The 17,755-nt window shown below is 31.1% G+C and overlaps 2 protein-coding genes across 2 annotated transcripts in view; one reads left to right on the forward strand and one right to left on the reverse strand.

Moving 5' to 3' along the window:
* The window catches only part of LOC129985256 (probable ATP-dependent RNA helicase DDX27), a 60,144-nt gene extending 58,952 nt beyond the window's left edge, over positions 1 to 1,192 (forward strand). Inside the window, exon 19 of the mRNA XM_056095215.1 lies at positions 1,111 to 1,192. Coding sequence (XP_055951190.1) covers positions 1,111 to 1,129 — 19 coding nt within the window. The 3' untranslated portion in view covers positions 1,130 to 1,192. The remainder of the gene's footprint in view (positions 1 to 1,110) is intronic.
* A 291-nt stretch (positions 1,193 to 1,483) lies between these two features.
* Positions 1,484 to 17,515, reverse strand: LOC129985257 (speckle-type POZ protein-like). Its single transcript, XM_056095216.1, has 4 exons — positions 17,426 to 17,515; positions 13,235 to 13,481; positions 3,305 to 3,608; positions 1,484 to 1,996 (listed from the first exon to the last, which is right to left on the reverse strand). The coding sequence occupies exons 1-4, from the start codon at positions 17,448 to 17,450 to the stop codon at positions 1,724 to 1,726; spliced, it is 849 nt and encodes a 282-aa protein (XP_055951191.1). The 5' UTR covers positions 17,451 to 17,515; the 3' UTR covers positions 1,484 to 1,723.
* Between the last annotated feature and the right edge of the window lie 240 nt (positions 17,516 to 17,755).

Below are 17,755 nucleotides of genomic sequence, written 5' to 3' on the forward strand. Positions count from 1 at the left end.
CAATTTTCTGTCCCCATTTTCTCCTCCTCAATCTGGCAACATATCCAAGTTTCAAAAAGCCAATAAAATGGCTATTATGTATTTTGTCCACTTTTCATAACATTTTGACTGGATTATTAGCCTTGAGAATTCCATCAACAGGTATTGACATGGGACATGACATCCAATCTTTTCTCTTTATGTGGCTTAAAGGGAGGGAATGTGGGCAGCAAACAGAATTGCCACATTATCCTAGCAGTTGGAAATAATATGATTATTCCTTAGATGGAGAGCTGAAATGCTCTTTGAAGTGTGGGAAGAGTTATTATTCACATAGCTTTCGTAAGGATGCATTTATATCTAGCATTGTTTCATATGCTCTGGATATTCCATTTAAAAGCCTGACTGATTTGAGTGGATGTAGTTGATTGATGCTTCATGCACATTCTTTTGAATGTTCATCTGGGAAAACGATGTGTTTTAAAATTGAGAGGAAATTCTGAAAACTCTTATAGGAAAAAACTTTCCAAAAAACAGCTAAACATTTTAAACATTAATGTCAGAATTCATAGAGTTTTGACCAATTTCCTTCTCAACTTTGTATCAGAAGTATGTATTCAGGTCTGAGAAAGGGTCTGAATTCAGGTCAAGAAAGCAATCTGGGCTGGTATTTAAAAACTTTGAATGTTTTGTTAACATGCCTCATGTGTTAAAAATCATTTGGATTATGAGTAGACTATATCATATAAGAACAAAATTTGATCCATAAGTATTTTAATTCTTAATAATATATTAATGTTGTTACAAATCTGTAATGTTGCTTCTCAAGACTGTTAGTTCAATCGCGGGAAAAACCATTTTGCTATCAGTTCTGTTGGATGCTGAATCAGTGGGCTTCTTAGTAATCGTAGAGCTTGGTGACCGTTTGGTAACGAAATGGATAATACTGGAATCTTACAGAGGGGAGGGAAAAAAAATCAAAATTTTTTTGCATTGACAAAATCGCAATAAATACGAAACAACCCTGTTCCTTATAATCAGAAGCCTACTAGTTTATTTTACATTCTACCAAGTTTTGGCGATTCTGTATAATAATCTAATTCTAATAAAATATCTTTTTTTCTTTTATAGGTATCGTCGGAAGAAATGACCTTGTAACAAAGATTGTAAATAATGAATTAAAATGAATAAATTTTATTGAATTATTATTGAACTTTCGACCAACTTCATTCTTCGTGTTACTGCTTACAATAATAATCTCAGATTAATATATTCTTTTAGAAGCGTTTCTTGAAAGTAAAGAAGAAGAAATCTGGGTTTTCAAAAACACTTTGTATGCCTTACACAGAGAATTTTATTATTTCAATGGTATACAAAAGAAATGTGTAATCTGTTCAATCAAATAAGGTTTGAAAAATCTGCCCTCTTATAAAGCGTCTTTGCTTTTTTGTTAACCAAAATAATGACAAAAGTGTAAGAAGGAATGGAAAAGAAACAGAATAAATGAAATATAATTTCAGATTTACTTAAAGAATTTTACAATATGTCGCACATATTTAAGATAAACTTCACAAATGCATCAAATTTTCTGACCAAAGTAAAATATCGGAAATAGATTTGCACCAAATTTAAATTTTTTAAACGTGGTCTGACACATTTTTGCAGAAGCACTTTATTGGCAATTAAAGAAACGTTAAATTAATTTTTAAACGATTGGGCTTAATTGAAGAGTTATTGGAACTGTCTATTCATCTGGCTTGCACCATGTAGGCAGAGGCATAGCTCCAGGATTATTTGCATTCACAAAGAAAGACGTGCATTCCTCTGGTGTTAATAGCCCCTTGTATTGTGCGATCAGGGTGGCCAGTTCCACGCTGTTGAGTCTCTCGATGCCACACCTGCCCAGAATGGGCTTGCCCTTCAGCAGGAGATCACGGGCCATGCTGTAATCGTTCTGCGGAGGCAACTGCTCGGCGGCCCACCTCAATGCATTTTTTAGGCGTGTCATGGCTGGTGCCTGGAATTGGAATAAAAAATTAGAAACTGACCAGGCTCAAACTTCCTTTCTATACTTTATATGAAATGTTATATGGTTCTTATATAGTATACAAATACAAAAGCCACTGCAATTTTCGATTTAAGTTTTGAAAAAAGATTTTTATGGTTGGGCGTTTCCTTCTACACTCCTGGTGAAAAAAAGTAGGGCCTACCGGAATAAAATCAAATAATATTTATTTCAACCTGTAGAAAAATTAAAAAAGTGTCGGTGAGAATATTTCATGATTTTTTACAAATCTATTTTTGAAGATTGTTAACAAAATAATTTGATAATATGTAATCCAGTATGGTGTTCTTATATAAAGAAAAAAAATTGGTAAATTGATTTTCTATTTCCTCTTTGTTGTAACACATTGAGCTTAAACTTTTTATGGTTAGTTTTATAAATAACCTCAAAAATACGTTTTTCGTTTAATTTTTAAGAAAGTAACTGAAAAGAGTATTTTCTCGGAAGCTTCTCATCTGCATATAAACCATTCAAAAAAGAAAAAGCAATTAACCGGAGAAAAATATTGCATGTGTATTTCTATGTCTAATATGAGACTGTAATTAATATAAGGGTTACCCAAATGAAAGAGGGTGGTAAGAGGAGTGCACTGCATACGGCGTTCAACAGTGAAAACTATTCGTATTAGAGGAAACTGGTAGAAAATAAAGTCCTGCCATACACAGATGCATGCAAATCGGAACAGCTCCTGGTAATACGATTTTTGATTCTTCGACTGCCATGGACCATTCTTGATTGATTTCCTGCTCCAAAGGAACACTATCAATTCAACACAATACTACAGTACTCTGAAGAAACTACGGAAAGCAAGCAGCAAACGGCCAGGTCTTCCCCATAACAATGCCCACCAATGCGTCTCCTGTAAAACCCAGACAACTTTAAAAAGATTCCGTTGGGAAGTGTTGGGACATCCATCGTATAGTCCGGATTTGTTACCCTGTGATTTCCACATCTTTGGGCCACTTAAGAGAACATTACAAGGGACACGTTTCCCTTCGGATAACGAAGTTAAAGAAGCTGTGCAGGACTTCAAGAATCAACCACCATCTTTCTACAGCAAAGGTATAGGCTTACTACTTATCGTTGGGACCTGTCTTATAACGCCCATGGCAATTTCTTTTGATTTACAATAAAAGTATTCTTTTTATTCATCTTGACCATTTTTCATTTGGGCGACCCTTATAATTAATTTTCGGATTGCAGCGGCATTTTAAATTCATATCCCACTAACGTTTAAACAGCGTTCTTTTAGTCACTTACATGCTTGAAGAATCCGCTCTCGAACATGAGCCAGAAGGTGTTTGCAGATGCCTGGGTCAAGTTGTCAGCGGTGAGTACGGACAGGGCATTATTTCTGAGAAAGAGGAGGCACCTCTGCCTCATTGACTCGATGTGGGCCAACTTGTTGAGCAAATCGCATACATTTTCGCAGGTGATCTCCCACTCGACAATACGCTCCTCGCACACCTTCAGCAGTCCTTTCTGCTTAAAGAGGGAGGCGGCACGGTATGCCTCCAGCAGTTTCTCACGGTCGAGCTCGTCTACTTGATCGGTGTAAATGTAACTGAAAGGAACGTTATTTTACATAAATTTGATTAGAAATTTCCCCGAGACGTTGGAGTGCATTTTAGATAAAACAAAATGATAATTTGAGGGTACAGAGGACACATTTTTCTTCCGAACATTTCTGGAATGTTCTCCTTAGGAGTGCAAACTTAGAGTGAAAGGTGACATTGCCATCTGTAAAAGACTCGGTGGCGGATTTCCGACTAGATAGTAGGGCTGGTGAAGGTCACAGGATACCCAGTTATACAAATTTATTAGTCTAATTGCCAAATAAATATGTAATAAATGTAGCATATTAAGATTATATTCAGCACTTTGTTAGGTTAACTAGCCACGTTCCTGTCTGTTTCTTTGCGTTTACCGTTACAGCATTTTCAAACACCCAGAGTCTGCTTGTATAAAATATTATTGAAACATAGATGCTGCAGAATCATAAGTCATTGAATGAAAGAAAAAAAAAACTAATATGATTTAATTATTAACATACTGAGGATTACACGTGATGATCTGCGATACTAGCTTATTAAAAGTCGCAAAATGCTTAAATTCGTTTTTGGAGGACGCAAAAAAAAAAAAAAAAAAAAAAAATGCAACTGACCGGTACGAATATCTGCAGTCTTTGTACAACAGCAATGCGACTAGAGCAAAGCCAGTAGAACACCTTTGTAACTATATATTATCGCATTTTCACAAATTTCTTATCTATGGAAATGAGTCGAGGGAACTGGTTTGTTGAGATAGACAGACTGACTAACCGAGTTAATTAACTACCCTCTCGAAATTTGTTAATTACGACTTTTAATTTTTTTCGCAAAACCAATCTGTTGTCATAACCTCTCCAGAAAATATTAGGAATTCTGATGATAATTTTGAGAGTTATGGGGTTTTGAAAAAATAACTTCCAATGTTAAATGAGTCTTATGAAATTTCGGTAATATCTCGGTAACTATAAAATAAAAATTAATATATTTCTTAAAATCGGGAAATATACAAGTTCGATATTTTTGTATTAATTTTTAATTGTGGAAAAAAAATGATTTCTAACGTAGTAAAATATGGGCATGAGAGCAAAGCTGACAAGCTAAAATGCCGGAATTCAAAAAACTGCTCGTATCTCGTAGTTTTCGAAATATTCACAATAATTATAAAATTCCCATAATCGATTTGAAACGCTCTTTTATTAAAGGACCTTATATTAAATTTATTTGTATTTATTGATTTTCTCTTGATGAAGCGCAAGCTTCTTTCGCAATTATAATATCGTAGTTAGATAAATAAATTTATTTTCATATCAGACAATTTTAATTTAATGTGAATTTTTCTTTTTTTTTAAGAAACAATGTTTTTCCCACTCAGGCGATATAAAGTAGATTATCTGACAGATTGACTGTAGGAATGTTTAATTAATTTTTTCTCTTTTTCGGTAGTTCTTAAAAAGCTGAGTTACTTAATATATAGTCTCCGGTGGGTTGGCTGTTTTTAGGCTGAGTTTTCAGAAAACAAAAGCATATCAAGAACTAATACGAATTTTGGAATGAAAATTCAATTTTGCATACATAAAAAAGCCTGCTGAATCGAATTATTAAAAAATTTCAACAAACCTATTCCCTTAAGTCATTTCCATCGACACCAAATTTATAAAAATGCTGCGATAATAAATGAAAAAAAAAAGCCCTAGAAAATTTTTTGATAATTGTACCATGATATACTTTTCAAAATCATGCTATCCACTTGATTTTTCATCATTTCGCCTGTTAGTTACACGTATACCTATCATGTCGGGATACCTGTGCCCGGAGAGCAGAGGAGCATCCGAGGATTGGTTTTCATTTTTTGGAAAGGCAGAAGCTGCTAATTTGCATTTAAAGAAATGAAACTTTCGCACCTATTTCCTTTCTTTAAAACTGATTACACGCAAATGTACCAAAATTTTAAAATTATAATAATTAGATGAGAATAAAAGAGTAACGTTTTGTGAAAATCATCCCGAGATAATTTCAGAAGCTGCTTTAAAGATTTTGAATATATCTTTGAGGCAACGTTTGTTTCGTTTATACCTGATATTTTATAATAAACCGAATTATTTTCTGAAATTGCATTTCTTTCCTAACTCTGGTGGACTCGAACCATCCATGGAATTAAAATTATGAAGAAGCTAAAGGTCTCAAACCTGAAAATGCCTTGCCGTCCATTCTAGTAGAACCTTTAAGCGCTTATCCACAGGTTCCTTCTACTTTTCTGGAGATAGATCCAGGAACTGGAAAACAACGGAAATGTTTTCACTACAAGGGAACTGAACTCACTCCAGTTCGCCTTTGACGTAGAAAGACATGAAAACTGGAGCAGAGTGAAACAAATCCTACTTTTAGTACATCGAAAGTATCCTAACATTAGTGAGGATGATAAAATTGTCCATCTCATGAAAGACGTTCCAGAAAATGTCTACGCGTTATTATTAATTAAGATGTAACAGCATCTGGATTTTATTTTATTTTATCAAATCTTCACAAAAAATCTTTTTAAAGATTAGGAATTAAAAGAATTGTAGACAATGAAAACGGAAATCAAGGCATTCAATTTAAAAGCATTGGCAACCGTTAAGTTTATTTGGTAACTCGAAGAAAGGCAACTTTTTAAAGGGCTTCCTTTCCAAATAAAAGATGTTTATGAATTAAATAGGTGTGGCCATTGCGGAGACTGGTCAAAATGAGATCTAATCCACGTATTGAAAATTAAACTGTGGATTTTTATAAGATGAAATTTATTCCCAACGTGATGATCCCGTGACTTGTCACAGTACAAAAGAATTTGTCGCGACGCTTCAGAAACGCAGTTTTTAAAGTTTAATCCGTCATCTCGTTCCCAATAATTCCGTTGCGGCTCAAAATACCCGTTTTTAGACTTCTCAGAATTTGCAGAGCACCTGTTTGAATCCCATTATGAAAATGAGAAAATGTTTCCAATAAACTTACTCTGTTAATGTAGATACAAAATTAGCCTTCAGTAGAGATTGAGATTTTTTGAAGACCATGGAAGATTTTCACACATTCAACGGATAAAATAGGAAGTGATGTCCTGTTGGAGCCGCCGCGATGAAAACATATCCTATGGCCTTGGAACAGACAAGAAGAGAGAAAGAATAAGCGATGCTTGCTTTACGCTTACCATGTTGTACAATTATGCTGTATAAATTTCAATTTTGCTTGCTTATGTTATAATTTTAATGATTTAATCATTTTACATGGATTTCAGCATAGTAGGAACATAAAATGATTAGTATATATAAATATTCAAAATCAATTTTAAACATTAACAGGAAACGATTCTTCAAAATAATTTAAGCACTGTTTACTTTATAAGAATTCTTTAGGCAAATAATAAAAAAAAAGCAGTATTTCTAAACTTTTTACAAAAGCTTAGCTATTTTAAAATTATTAAAAGTGCTTGACAATGTTTTTATTTGTATATGATAATTTTCGCTTATAAATATCAAGTAAAGATTTCTTTGCCACAAAACTTGTCCTTTCAAGTATTAATTATCATGGATGAGACATTAATTTTATGCAATTACCACATCGAAAATAAAATTTCAGTTTATGAAGGATGCATCCAGAAAGGCAAAGATATATAAGTATTAAATCTCTCGTAAAGTTTATATTATTTTGAATGCAACTTCAGTCCCTTATTAGTAATTTTTTCTATATTCTATTCTAACAGAAATTCTTTAGTGGCTGCTACAAAATTATCTGTCAAATCTGCCTCCTATAGAATCGGATTACTATTTTCATGAATGTTTAATTTTTTTTACATTGTAATTTTAACAATTATTCATTAATATATATAATATTTAAGAATTTGAATGACACAAATTATCGGTTTCCTCTATAAATACAATTGAGAATTTTGAAAACACAACAACTGTGTTCATTTTATTTAATAATAGAATAATTCCTTCTATTAAGTATATCAATCTTCTTTATCAAAAATGGAATTGTTTTTATGCGGTTATTTTAAATATGTAACATTCTTTATAAAAGTGGCAAAAGAAGAAAGACAGAGAGAGAAAATGAAATTCAGGAGGTAAATCTTTCGTTCTGAGAGTGAAGAAGAACGGGCGTCTCCCGATGATGAAGACGATTTTGATATCAACTGCGACTTGATGGAGGACTCGAATTATTTGAATTTAGACAGAGATTCAGATATTGATGATTCTGTATTAATGAAACTGTTAATTGAAAATTTAAAAAAAAAATAAAAAATTTTCGTGACTAAAGTTTTGAACCAAAAGAGCCCTCCAAGAATGGAAGGCGAGTTTCCTTAAGAAAAGTTCTACAACGGTGAATGCATTTATTTTACCCAGTAACGCGGAAATGGCTGTTGTCTCAAGGGTTTATTTAAAAATGTTTCTGCCACTGCCTTTGCACATGAGAGCAACAAAGATATGAAAGCATTTTTGCAATTTGAAGTTGATCTCAATTCGTTATTTTCACAATTTTTAGTTAAATTCAGTTATCTAAACTTTCAATTAAAATTCCTAATTGAAACATTTTTTTAAATTTTCGTTTTAGATAAGTGCCTACAATATAATTAAGAAAAATACAAATATATAATGCCAACCTGCCACCAGTATGGTGCCAACGTATCCCACCCCAGGGCAAATTGACACCGATGGAGTCAGCTCATTCAACTCGATATTCTCGCTTTTTTTTTTTTTTTTAACCAAATTGTTATTAATTCCATTTTATACTAGCCAAAGGATTTAAGAATGTGTTGGAATACAAATCAGCTATTTAATCATTACCAAAAAATATAAAAAATTCCCAATTAAAATGGGTGTCAACCTGCCACAGTCTCCTCTATTCTTAGTCACTGTCACTGCCTGTATTTGTACGGGTTCCAGTTTTTCCCTACCCCCAATCTCAAGCTGTGAGATAATGAGAAGGGAATGTGAGATAAGGAAAAGTGAATCGTTATCAGTGGACGATATGATTGATGTCTTCCTGCTCGCGCCCTTTTAATCATTTTAAAATCTCGCTTACGTTCTGAGCCTTTACTTTTGAGATTTTGATAATAATTACGTATCCAAAATGAAATTTAAATAACGAGAATAAAATTGAACGTATGAAAATATATACCTGGAATGAATACATACATAAAAGTATTATTATTAATAATTTGAAACATAAGATTTTAAAGCTTTCTAGCATAAGAAAATAGTTAATGTAAAAAATAAATATAAAATTAAAATTTGACAAGTTTTTTTTTTATAGCGTGCTTTCATTTAAGGATTTTAGAACTGACATTGCTTATGTAACTTATTTTTGAAAATAAGACACTAAACTTATTTACAGAATTTACTTAACGAACGAAACTTTTTAACTTTTAATGAATTATTTTTTTTTAGTATTCATTAATAAGTGTATTTCAAAACGGGGAGATATATAGAACCAATATATTAATGTGCGATTTTTCGGAAAGATTAGTATTCGTTACATTAAATCCTTATTTTTATAACGTAATAAACTATATATGAAAATTGAATATTTGTTTCATTCTTTAAACCTTATAGAATGTCACACTCTTTGTCGAATTCGAACAAAAATGTAAGCATTGTAGAGATATAAGTTTCATTGTTTTTATATTTTTCCTCTGGTTTTTAATAATATTTTCAAAGTAGCGCAGTTTTTATAGGTTCTATTTTTTGTATCGAAATATTAATCTTATCTCACTGTACAATCTTATATATACATCGCACTATTCTGTTTATATGAAACTGGTTTATATTGACATTTTTACTCTTAATGCTGAGTAATTTAATCCACTTGAAAGTGAGTGAATGTGTGAGTTAAATGTGAGAATTAATAATTTTAAAATTGTTGCCATTATTTTAACTCCTTGATCTAATTTTATCTCATATGTTAGCATTTAAAAAATTTTTAATGGGTACAACTGGCATTTAGATTATTTTCTTCTCCTGTTTGGTCAGTTCGAGTTCACTGGATGTGATTTTTAACAAACAAGACGGGATATGATCTTTGTTTTACTTTATTTTTGATCACGAGAGTAAAAAAAATTCGGAAACTCCCACTTCCATGTAATTTGAAATTCTTTATTCTTAATAACCTTTAGCCTCACATTTTCAATTTTAAAAAACAGAACTAGTTTGAACAAAGGTGTCAGACATGAAGGTCGCTTGCGAATATTTCTATTAAAGTAGCGAATATCTCTAATTATAATGAATATGAATGTTCGTATTGGCGATCTCCAGATCAAACTGTTTGACTTAGAGCGAACACACTTCGCCATTAAATAATTAGAAAACTGTGAATGTTCACCTCGAGATGAAATTTTCAAAATTTTAATTAAAACTTCTGTTAATTAAAAATTTACCATTTATCAGCGATAAAATACGAAATTATTCTAATTTATACAATCTGTCATTTATACATTTGAATGTGTCACCAAGAAAATTCATTCTTTGAGGTAAAATTAAGATCTTGAACTTTTAGTGTCTTATTTATTGAGATGCTAATTATGGAGCATTCTCTTCAGCCACATGGTTTATTTGTATTTCAGTAAAGAAATTTTTACCCATTTGCTTTTGGCTTAGATCTTTTTAACCTTTTAACTAAATCATCATCAATGGGTAAAAAGCCGGAATGAAATATAAGGATAACAATGAAAACGTTTAGTTTCAATTCAAAATAAAATATATTTTTAAAATATGCTAAAATATTTTTAATTTAATTAAAAGTGGGAAAATTACATGACACAAAATTTCGCATCATTGATAAAAAAAATTTGAATTCATAATTAATGTACAAATTATTTTTCTACTGTGATATTTTCGAATGAACTTTAAAATTATAATAATTTTTATTAACCCTTTAAAGGGCCTTTTTTTCCTAGTCATGTTGGAGTAAAATGTTTTTAAAATTAAGATTGGCCTAGGAAAAGTAATTCATTCAACTTATTAGATCAATTTAATCTGATTTATTAATAAATTTTTCCAATTAATAACTAAGAAATAAATCAAGACACTTCATTTTATTTGAGATAAACAATTGAAACCTTATTGAAAAATTCGTAAGAATTTATGCCAACTTACATAATTTTATTCAAAAATTGTTGAATTTGGTGATGAGCATACTTTCCTTGTCCCTTGAAAGGGTTAATTAAAATTTTAAAGAAATGATTCCCATCGTCCAAAGTATGTAGGTGCAGATTTTGGTAATTCTATTTCAAATTGTCTGGTCTGAAAAGTACCAATACAGCCAGACAAATAATGACACACACATTCGTCCATCTTTATTATTAACTTAGACGAATGTTTGTGCGTGGCGTCTATAAGAGTTTCCATATATATCTTAGTGGAATATGCATCTTAGAAAATGAAAATGTGTAAAATGTTTTTTTTTTTTTTTACTTCTGAAAATTTTTAAAAACTATGAATTAAAAATAAAATTAGATTTTGAAGTGTATTTCATCATAACTTTCAAAATTATTACAGAATAAGAAGGAATTTTTGAAAATTTTTATTGATATATGGAAATATTGAGATTGATATATTGAGATATGGAAAATCATCTGAGTCATTTTAAAAATTAAAAAGAAATATTCAGTATATACATAAAACTTTATTGCTGAATGATTCTATTCCCTGTATTTAGAAATTTAATAAGCCTGATTGATTACAACAAAACAGGTTTTGCATTAATTGAAGTTTATTCACTCCCATTTTAAATTAAAGAATTACTGTCAAGGAGCTGACAGAAAATTCAAAAAATCTGCAATACAGAATGGTACAATGAGTTTGCAATAGTATGAATTATATGACTATCAAAATTTGAAATTTCAAGATGTTTTGCTGAAGAAAACATTTAATTAAAAATTTTATATTGGCTAGGAACTTTGACGTAACACATGTGCTGATCACCAAAAGCAATAAATAATGTAAAAGTAATAAGTAAAAAAGATCAATGCAACTGTATTTGCAAAGCTTTTAAATTCAGATTTTTCTTTTTAATGATTCGTTTACCCCACGGTTTGTCGTTATCCGATTGCAAAATAGTAAGAGCTTTGATTCTAACCCGAAAAACGTAAAACTGAGATTTTTCAAAAATGGTGATTTATTTTAAAACACTACTTAATATTCTGTAGGAACTTGATTTGAAGGTATTCAAAAAATTCCAGTTGCAAATGGTTAATTATGAGTCTAAATAATCTGTATTATTTGAGTCATTTTTCCAGGCCAAATTTGTATCATGAATATTACAAAGAAATATTTTGACAATTATTTTTATTTGTTACAGTCATAAGGGGCATCGACCAGTTATTTCAGCATTACTGAATAACTGGCCAATTAGCTTTGCCAATTAAATATTGTAAAGTATATTTAATTATAAAACTTTAATCATGCAGATAAATACTGAAAATCGATATATTTGAAAGTGAAACATCGCATGAAATTCCCTAATTACACAATTATTTTTTTGAATACTGAAGAAACAAAGTTATAACGTAGTGTTACTTATCGCAATTAATGTTTTAAACACGCATTTTAAAATATTAAAATAAATTGGCAATGCGCTGAAAGGGTTTTTTTTTTTTTAAAAAAATTAAATCACTTGCACGTAATGTCGAGAAATAATCTCACAGTACTACGGAATAAAATAATTTGCGAAACATATTGCAATGAAAAAAATATTAGACGAGGACTTTCAATTTATAAAAACTAGACTAGTATCAAAATAAACATGATAATAACTTATTCCTAGCATAAATTTTATGTATTGTTTTATAAAATAATCGAAAAACTTCTAAAAAAAACCAATCACATTTTCGCATTTTCAATCGATGTTATTGTCAATCTCTTCCTAAGCACTGAAAGAAAAATGCTCTTAGAAATCGAAAGACTACGATAAGAAACACCTGCTACTCACAGCATGAAATTTGCTAATCACTTCCCACCTGCAGCGCTGAACTGACCGCAAAAGGGGAAAGCAATCCTTTTGACCAAACCGCGACATTTTTAAGGTTGAACCTGTTATTCCGGCGTGCCGCTTTCGGTAAGGATAGCAATTTGAAAGCCGCCGGCAGGAGGGTTAATTCCCCCCAAAAGCAGTTGATCGCCGATGAATAAAAGGGGGAATCCATAGTATCGTGAATCTTAGATGAATAGGTCAATGAATTGCCTTAAGTACTATCATGAGGGACTTATTTCTATTACAAAGGTTTATGTATGAGCATAGAATATATAAAGCAATTTAATGATTAAAAATATTTTTAATGGGATCATAGACAGGAAATTGGCTTGAAATGAATGTATATACCAATATCCCCGATGAACCACTGGTCTCCAAAGATGGCTAGCTGATAATAAAGAATACATAGTAAATACAAAACGCAATTATTATTACAAGACGCTGCTACACTAATTTGAAATCACTAATCTAAAAAGGGACAAATGCAAAATTGTTGCTCTTAAAAATGCCAAATATTGCAAAAAAAAAAAGTTTTTCCTTTAACCGTTATTTTATGCACCATTTCTTAAAAGGTTTTCTTTTATCAATCTCTTATTTTTTTTATTTTATTTATATATTTGTTAACCACTGTGCGACCTACCGAAGCAGAATCTCAAATCCTTCTTCCGTGACGTCATCGACTCTTTCTTCGGAGGGACCGGGTTGTTTCTTGAGAAGCATTTTCAGGAATTCTGGGCTCCTGGCTGCCAAGATGAGGCGATGTGCTTTGAAAGTTCTTGCGCCGACCGTGAACTGGACATCGGCGAACTCTTTCGTGTCGTAGATGTGCGCGATGCCTTCTCTCAAGGATCGGACGCCGTTTTGCCAGGGTCTGGGCTTCGACTCGTCTGCAATCGAAACATATTTTCTTATTAAGGAATTTTGGAATAGGCCTCCTAATTCCAAATTGTGCTTCTCGATTATAAAGCACTATTTTAATATTTCTACAATTTAATTTTAATTGATCAATTCATTAAATTTTCATTCCGAATGAGAGCTAATAAATGTGAGAAAAAAAAATAAAGAATGGATTAAGGTTAGAAAGCGGAAGATCATTATAATAATTTATACTTTAAAATTAAAAATAAAATAAAATTGAGAAGCTATTTTTATTAAAACATGCATTTTGATATTCATGGAAGCCATTGAGATCTTTTAATTCTACATTGCATAGGGGTGATTTTTGCGTAATTTAAATTTAAAGCTTATTTTGAAGTGGAAAATAATACAGAGAGGAAGCTTCATTCGACGAGCCAAATGCAAGAATCCTTAAATGTGGATTGATCGACAATTTCAAGGTGTTTATAAATCATCGATAGTATTCATAAGTCACAAAAGTCGGTGATACACGAGTGGAAAGTCAAAATGCGCAAGATAATGTTTGAATGGTTGTTTTAAAAACACAGATTTCTACATCCTATCGCGACGCGAGATGTGTGCAGAAAATCATGTGCACCGATCGAACCGCCGAGATCATTGATAAAGACGTCTATTCATAGTGTTCAAAGCCATATAGCACTGTGTTTGGCAGGATCGGCTGGATACAGTGCACTGCGAATTGCTCTGCAACTGAAATAAAAACTGTTGGACTGAGCGAAAAGGCATAGCAACAATGAGCTCAATATCGTGGTCTTAATGTGGAATCCATCCATTGCTAGAAAGATGGGGAGAAGCATTGATATGCAATGGCCTATAATTTTAGTTATCAATTTACAAACACTTTTTCACAATAAAACAATATTTATTAAAAAAATCTTTAAAGTTAATGTACGTTCTAATGATACGCTTAAAATGAAATTCAATCTTTCAGCGAAAAGAACAATAAATGAACTTAAAGCTCGCATAATTCTCAAACATCTCAAAGTGAACACGGACGGCGAATTTGCTTTGATGAGCTTTGACGCAGATGCAAAATTTTGTATTTTCATTCATTAATTTTTGAACTTTCCTGTTCGTAAACATACGAACAAACTGACACTATTACAAATTTTTTTTAAGGAGATTCAGTGAGCTCTAAAATGTGGAGTTTTAAAGAGAGAGAACATTTTGACATCGTAATAATTTTGTTTTGTAAACTACAAATTTTAGAAAGGAAGGCAATTTATGATGATTAAATATATGCATCAAGCGCGTTTGCTGACCATTACGTTCATCCAATATATTGTTTCCTGACTATTAAATTATTAATATAAAAAGCAAAACTATTTGTTGTCTGATTAAAAAATATTGGTTGTCTGATAAAAAAAAAATGAATTTAACGGGAATGGAAATTACAAATTTTAGAAAAGGAAGAAAATTAATGATTATTAAATGAATGTAACAAATACCAGATAAATCTATCTAACAAATACCCGCTGGTTCACCGCGTATGTTGTTTTCGTGTGCTTCATTTTTGATATAAAATGACAATTATATCTTTGATGTTTGATAAGACTAAAAAAATATCAACTGAGTGGGAACTGCAGCTACAAATATTAAGAAGGAAGAAAATTACTGATTTATGATTATTACGAAATGTGCTGATATGATAAGCTTAAAAATCGAAAATAAAAATAAAAAGCGGGGACGCAAACAGTATAGCCTCTACCATGTGTTTTAGAATATTGTAATCTTATCTTAAATTAGATAATATGAAAATAATATCTTAAGTTAATATAAAATAAAAGCCATGAAAAAGAAATAAAGATAAATAAACCGAAATTAATAAATAACTCAAACAGATATATGGGGTAAAAAAAAAAAAAAAAAAAGAGTGCAACTCTAAATTTAGAGTATTGAGTCTGATTTACGCTCACACATAGAAACCGCTAGTTTCTGGATTTCATTTATGAGTTCTCTTCCATCTATCATTTCAGAGAAAGACGCCCTTATTTTAATATTACTTCTGATGTGTTCCAAAGGGGTCAAGATAATATATAATGATTTAAATTAAAGATATTTTCACCACATCGGCAAGTGCAAGCTTAAAGGTTGAAATGGATCAGATATTTGGGACACAAACTATGATTTGTAACTATTTGGGTAATGAATCTATTATCTATGCATCTAGAAATTTTAGCTTCTTTAAATATTTCAAATGTTTCATTTTTCTTCAATGTTTCAACCCCTTTGTCACTCATTTCTTTAGAACTTTTTTTAAAAAATTAGTTTTGAAAGCTTTTTTTCTGAATTTTTGAACCAAACATTTAAATGAGTGGCATTTTTCTTGCAGCTTTACCTATTCATCCGATGTGAGCTTTGATCCAGTGCAGAAGATGGATCCATCTAGCATCTACCGGATTTCTTTTTATTTTACTTTCAGCGAAACTTTTAAAGCATGAGGGCCGTTTATAAATGCATGGCAGTGTTTATTCCCATTCTCCGTTTTCCATTTTATTGCTTTATGCAACGAATTCTGAATGAAAAACCGAAATGTGACAGACAATAAAGGTGCTCTTCTGACGTATTTAGCTCAAAAAGGCCGTTCCAACTAGACCATTTTGCTTACAGCCATACGCAAAAACTTCGAAATTAAAATTCGGTCTATCACTGTCCCACCTCACAGCTTTAATTCGCTGTGTGAATCCAATTAGGTGGATATATTCTGTGAAATCAGATTATTCCTAGGAAATTGACGTATGTATTATGTTTTTCCTAAACATTGTTCACAAATAAGATCTATTGTTTCTACTTTGCAAATGATATGAAGTACCGATGGAGAAAGAAAAAGAAATTCGCTTTCCGAAAACAGTATTAAGAGAAGAGATATAAAAAAACCGATTAAGAAAAAAACATTTACAAAGTGTTTAGAAGAAAGGAACTCCGAATTATAATAATTGCGAAATAAAAATCTATAATTTTAAAAATAAATCTCTGAAATCACATAATAAAAAGGATAAATTTGATGAGAGAGAAAATTTCACTATGCGAAACTTATCCAATGAATTAAAAGTCATTTCATTTAATGAAACATTTTTAAAAGTATATAACATCCAACTACAAATAGATGAAAATCTACCCGATATCAAGAAAAGCAAACTCTATTAACCATTGGCAAAGTTTGAAAAAATGTTTCAATACAACAAAAAAAATTATGTTCGACAAAAAAATGTATTGCAAATGTTTAAAAACATATATTGTAAAAATTTGCTAAAACTGGGGAATTACCCATTCTTTTTCGGTCTAAAAAATAGAATAAAAATAATGTTTAAGGTAATATGTTTGGAAGACACTATGGGTAATATTGCAGCATCGAATAATGTTTCTTGTCTGAAAACAAGCGATTGACGAGTCACGGTTGGTTTTGTTTTGAAAATAATTTCAGCGAATGACTTCTTAATATTGACATGCAACGATTTGTAACAGGGCAATTTGATGATAGAAAATGTAAACAAGTTGATGGCATATTGACCTTCCAGAAAATCTATTAACAACAACTAAAAAAAAAACAACCCTTAAACTATACAACTTAACCAAATTAACTCGATACATTTATTAATGATTCTTGAAATAAATCAATTTTAAAAATACGTTCGTTATGTAATATAAGTGAATATAATAGCATAATAATATAATAATAAAAAAAAAACAGTTCTTCAGAAAAATATTTCACCTACACCAAGAAATGAAATGATGTTTATCTATATATCAGGTTATCTAGATTATCCATCAATCTACATATCAGGTGGAGGAATTGCCCCAAATTAATGTCAAATAATATAATGATCATACAAAAGAATTATGATAATGGAGAAACCGTATTCAATACAAATCCTGGTTTAATTTCATATAAATTTATCGTAAATTTCCTTACCTCTTTGATCTACGATCACCGCCATGTTGATTCAACACTCTCTGTTGGCTGTTTCTTATCGCAGTTAATACTGAACTTGCACTTTGCTCGGCTGTCAAATCAAAAGCTGATAACATTTTTTTTTTTTTTTTTTTTTTTTTTTGCTGATATCGAAAGTGAAACAAACTTTTCGAAAGTTTGAATTTCGGCTTCGCGTTGGTTAAGAAAATTCTGAAACTTTTCATAATTTAAACATTACTGGGACAACAAAGTATTCTTTGCGGGGGGAGGGTTGATTTCCATGCACAATTCGAGTTTAGTTTAATTTAGTTATATTAACGTCCCGTTGTA

The sequence above is a fragment of the Argiope bruennichi genome, chromosome 9, assembly GCF_947563725.1.
Source record: "Argiope bruennichi chromosome 9, qqArgBrue1.1, whole genome shotgun sequence".
NCBI classification, from domain to species: Eukaryota; Metazoa; Arthropoda; class Arachnida; order Araneae; family Araneidae; genus Argiope; species Argiope bruennichi.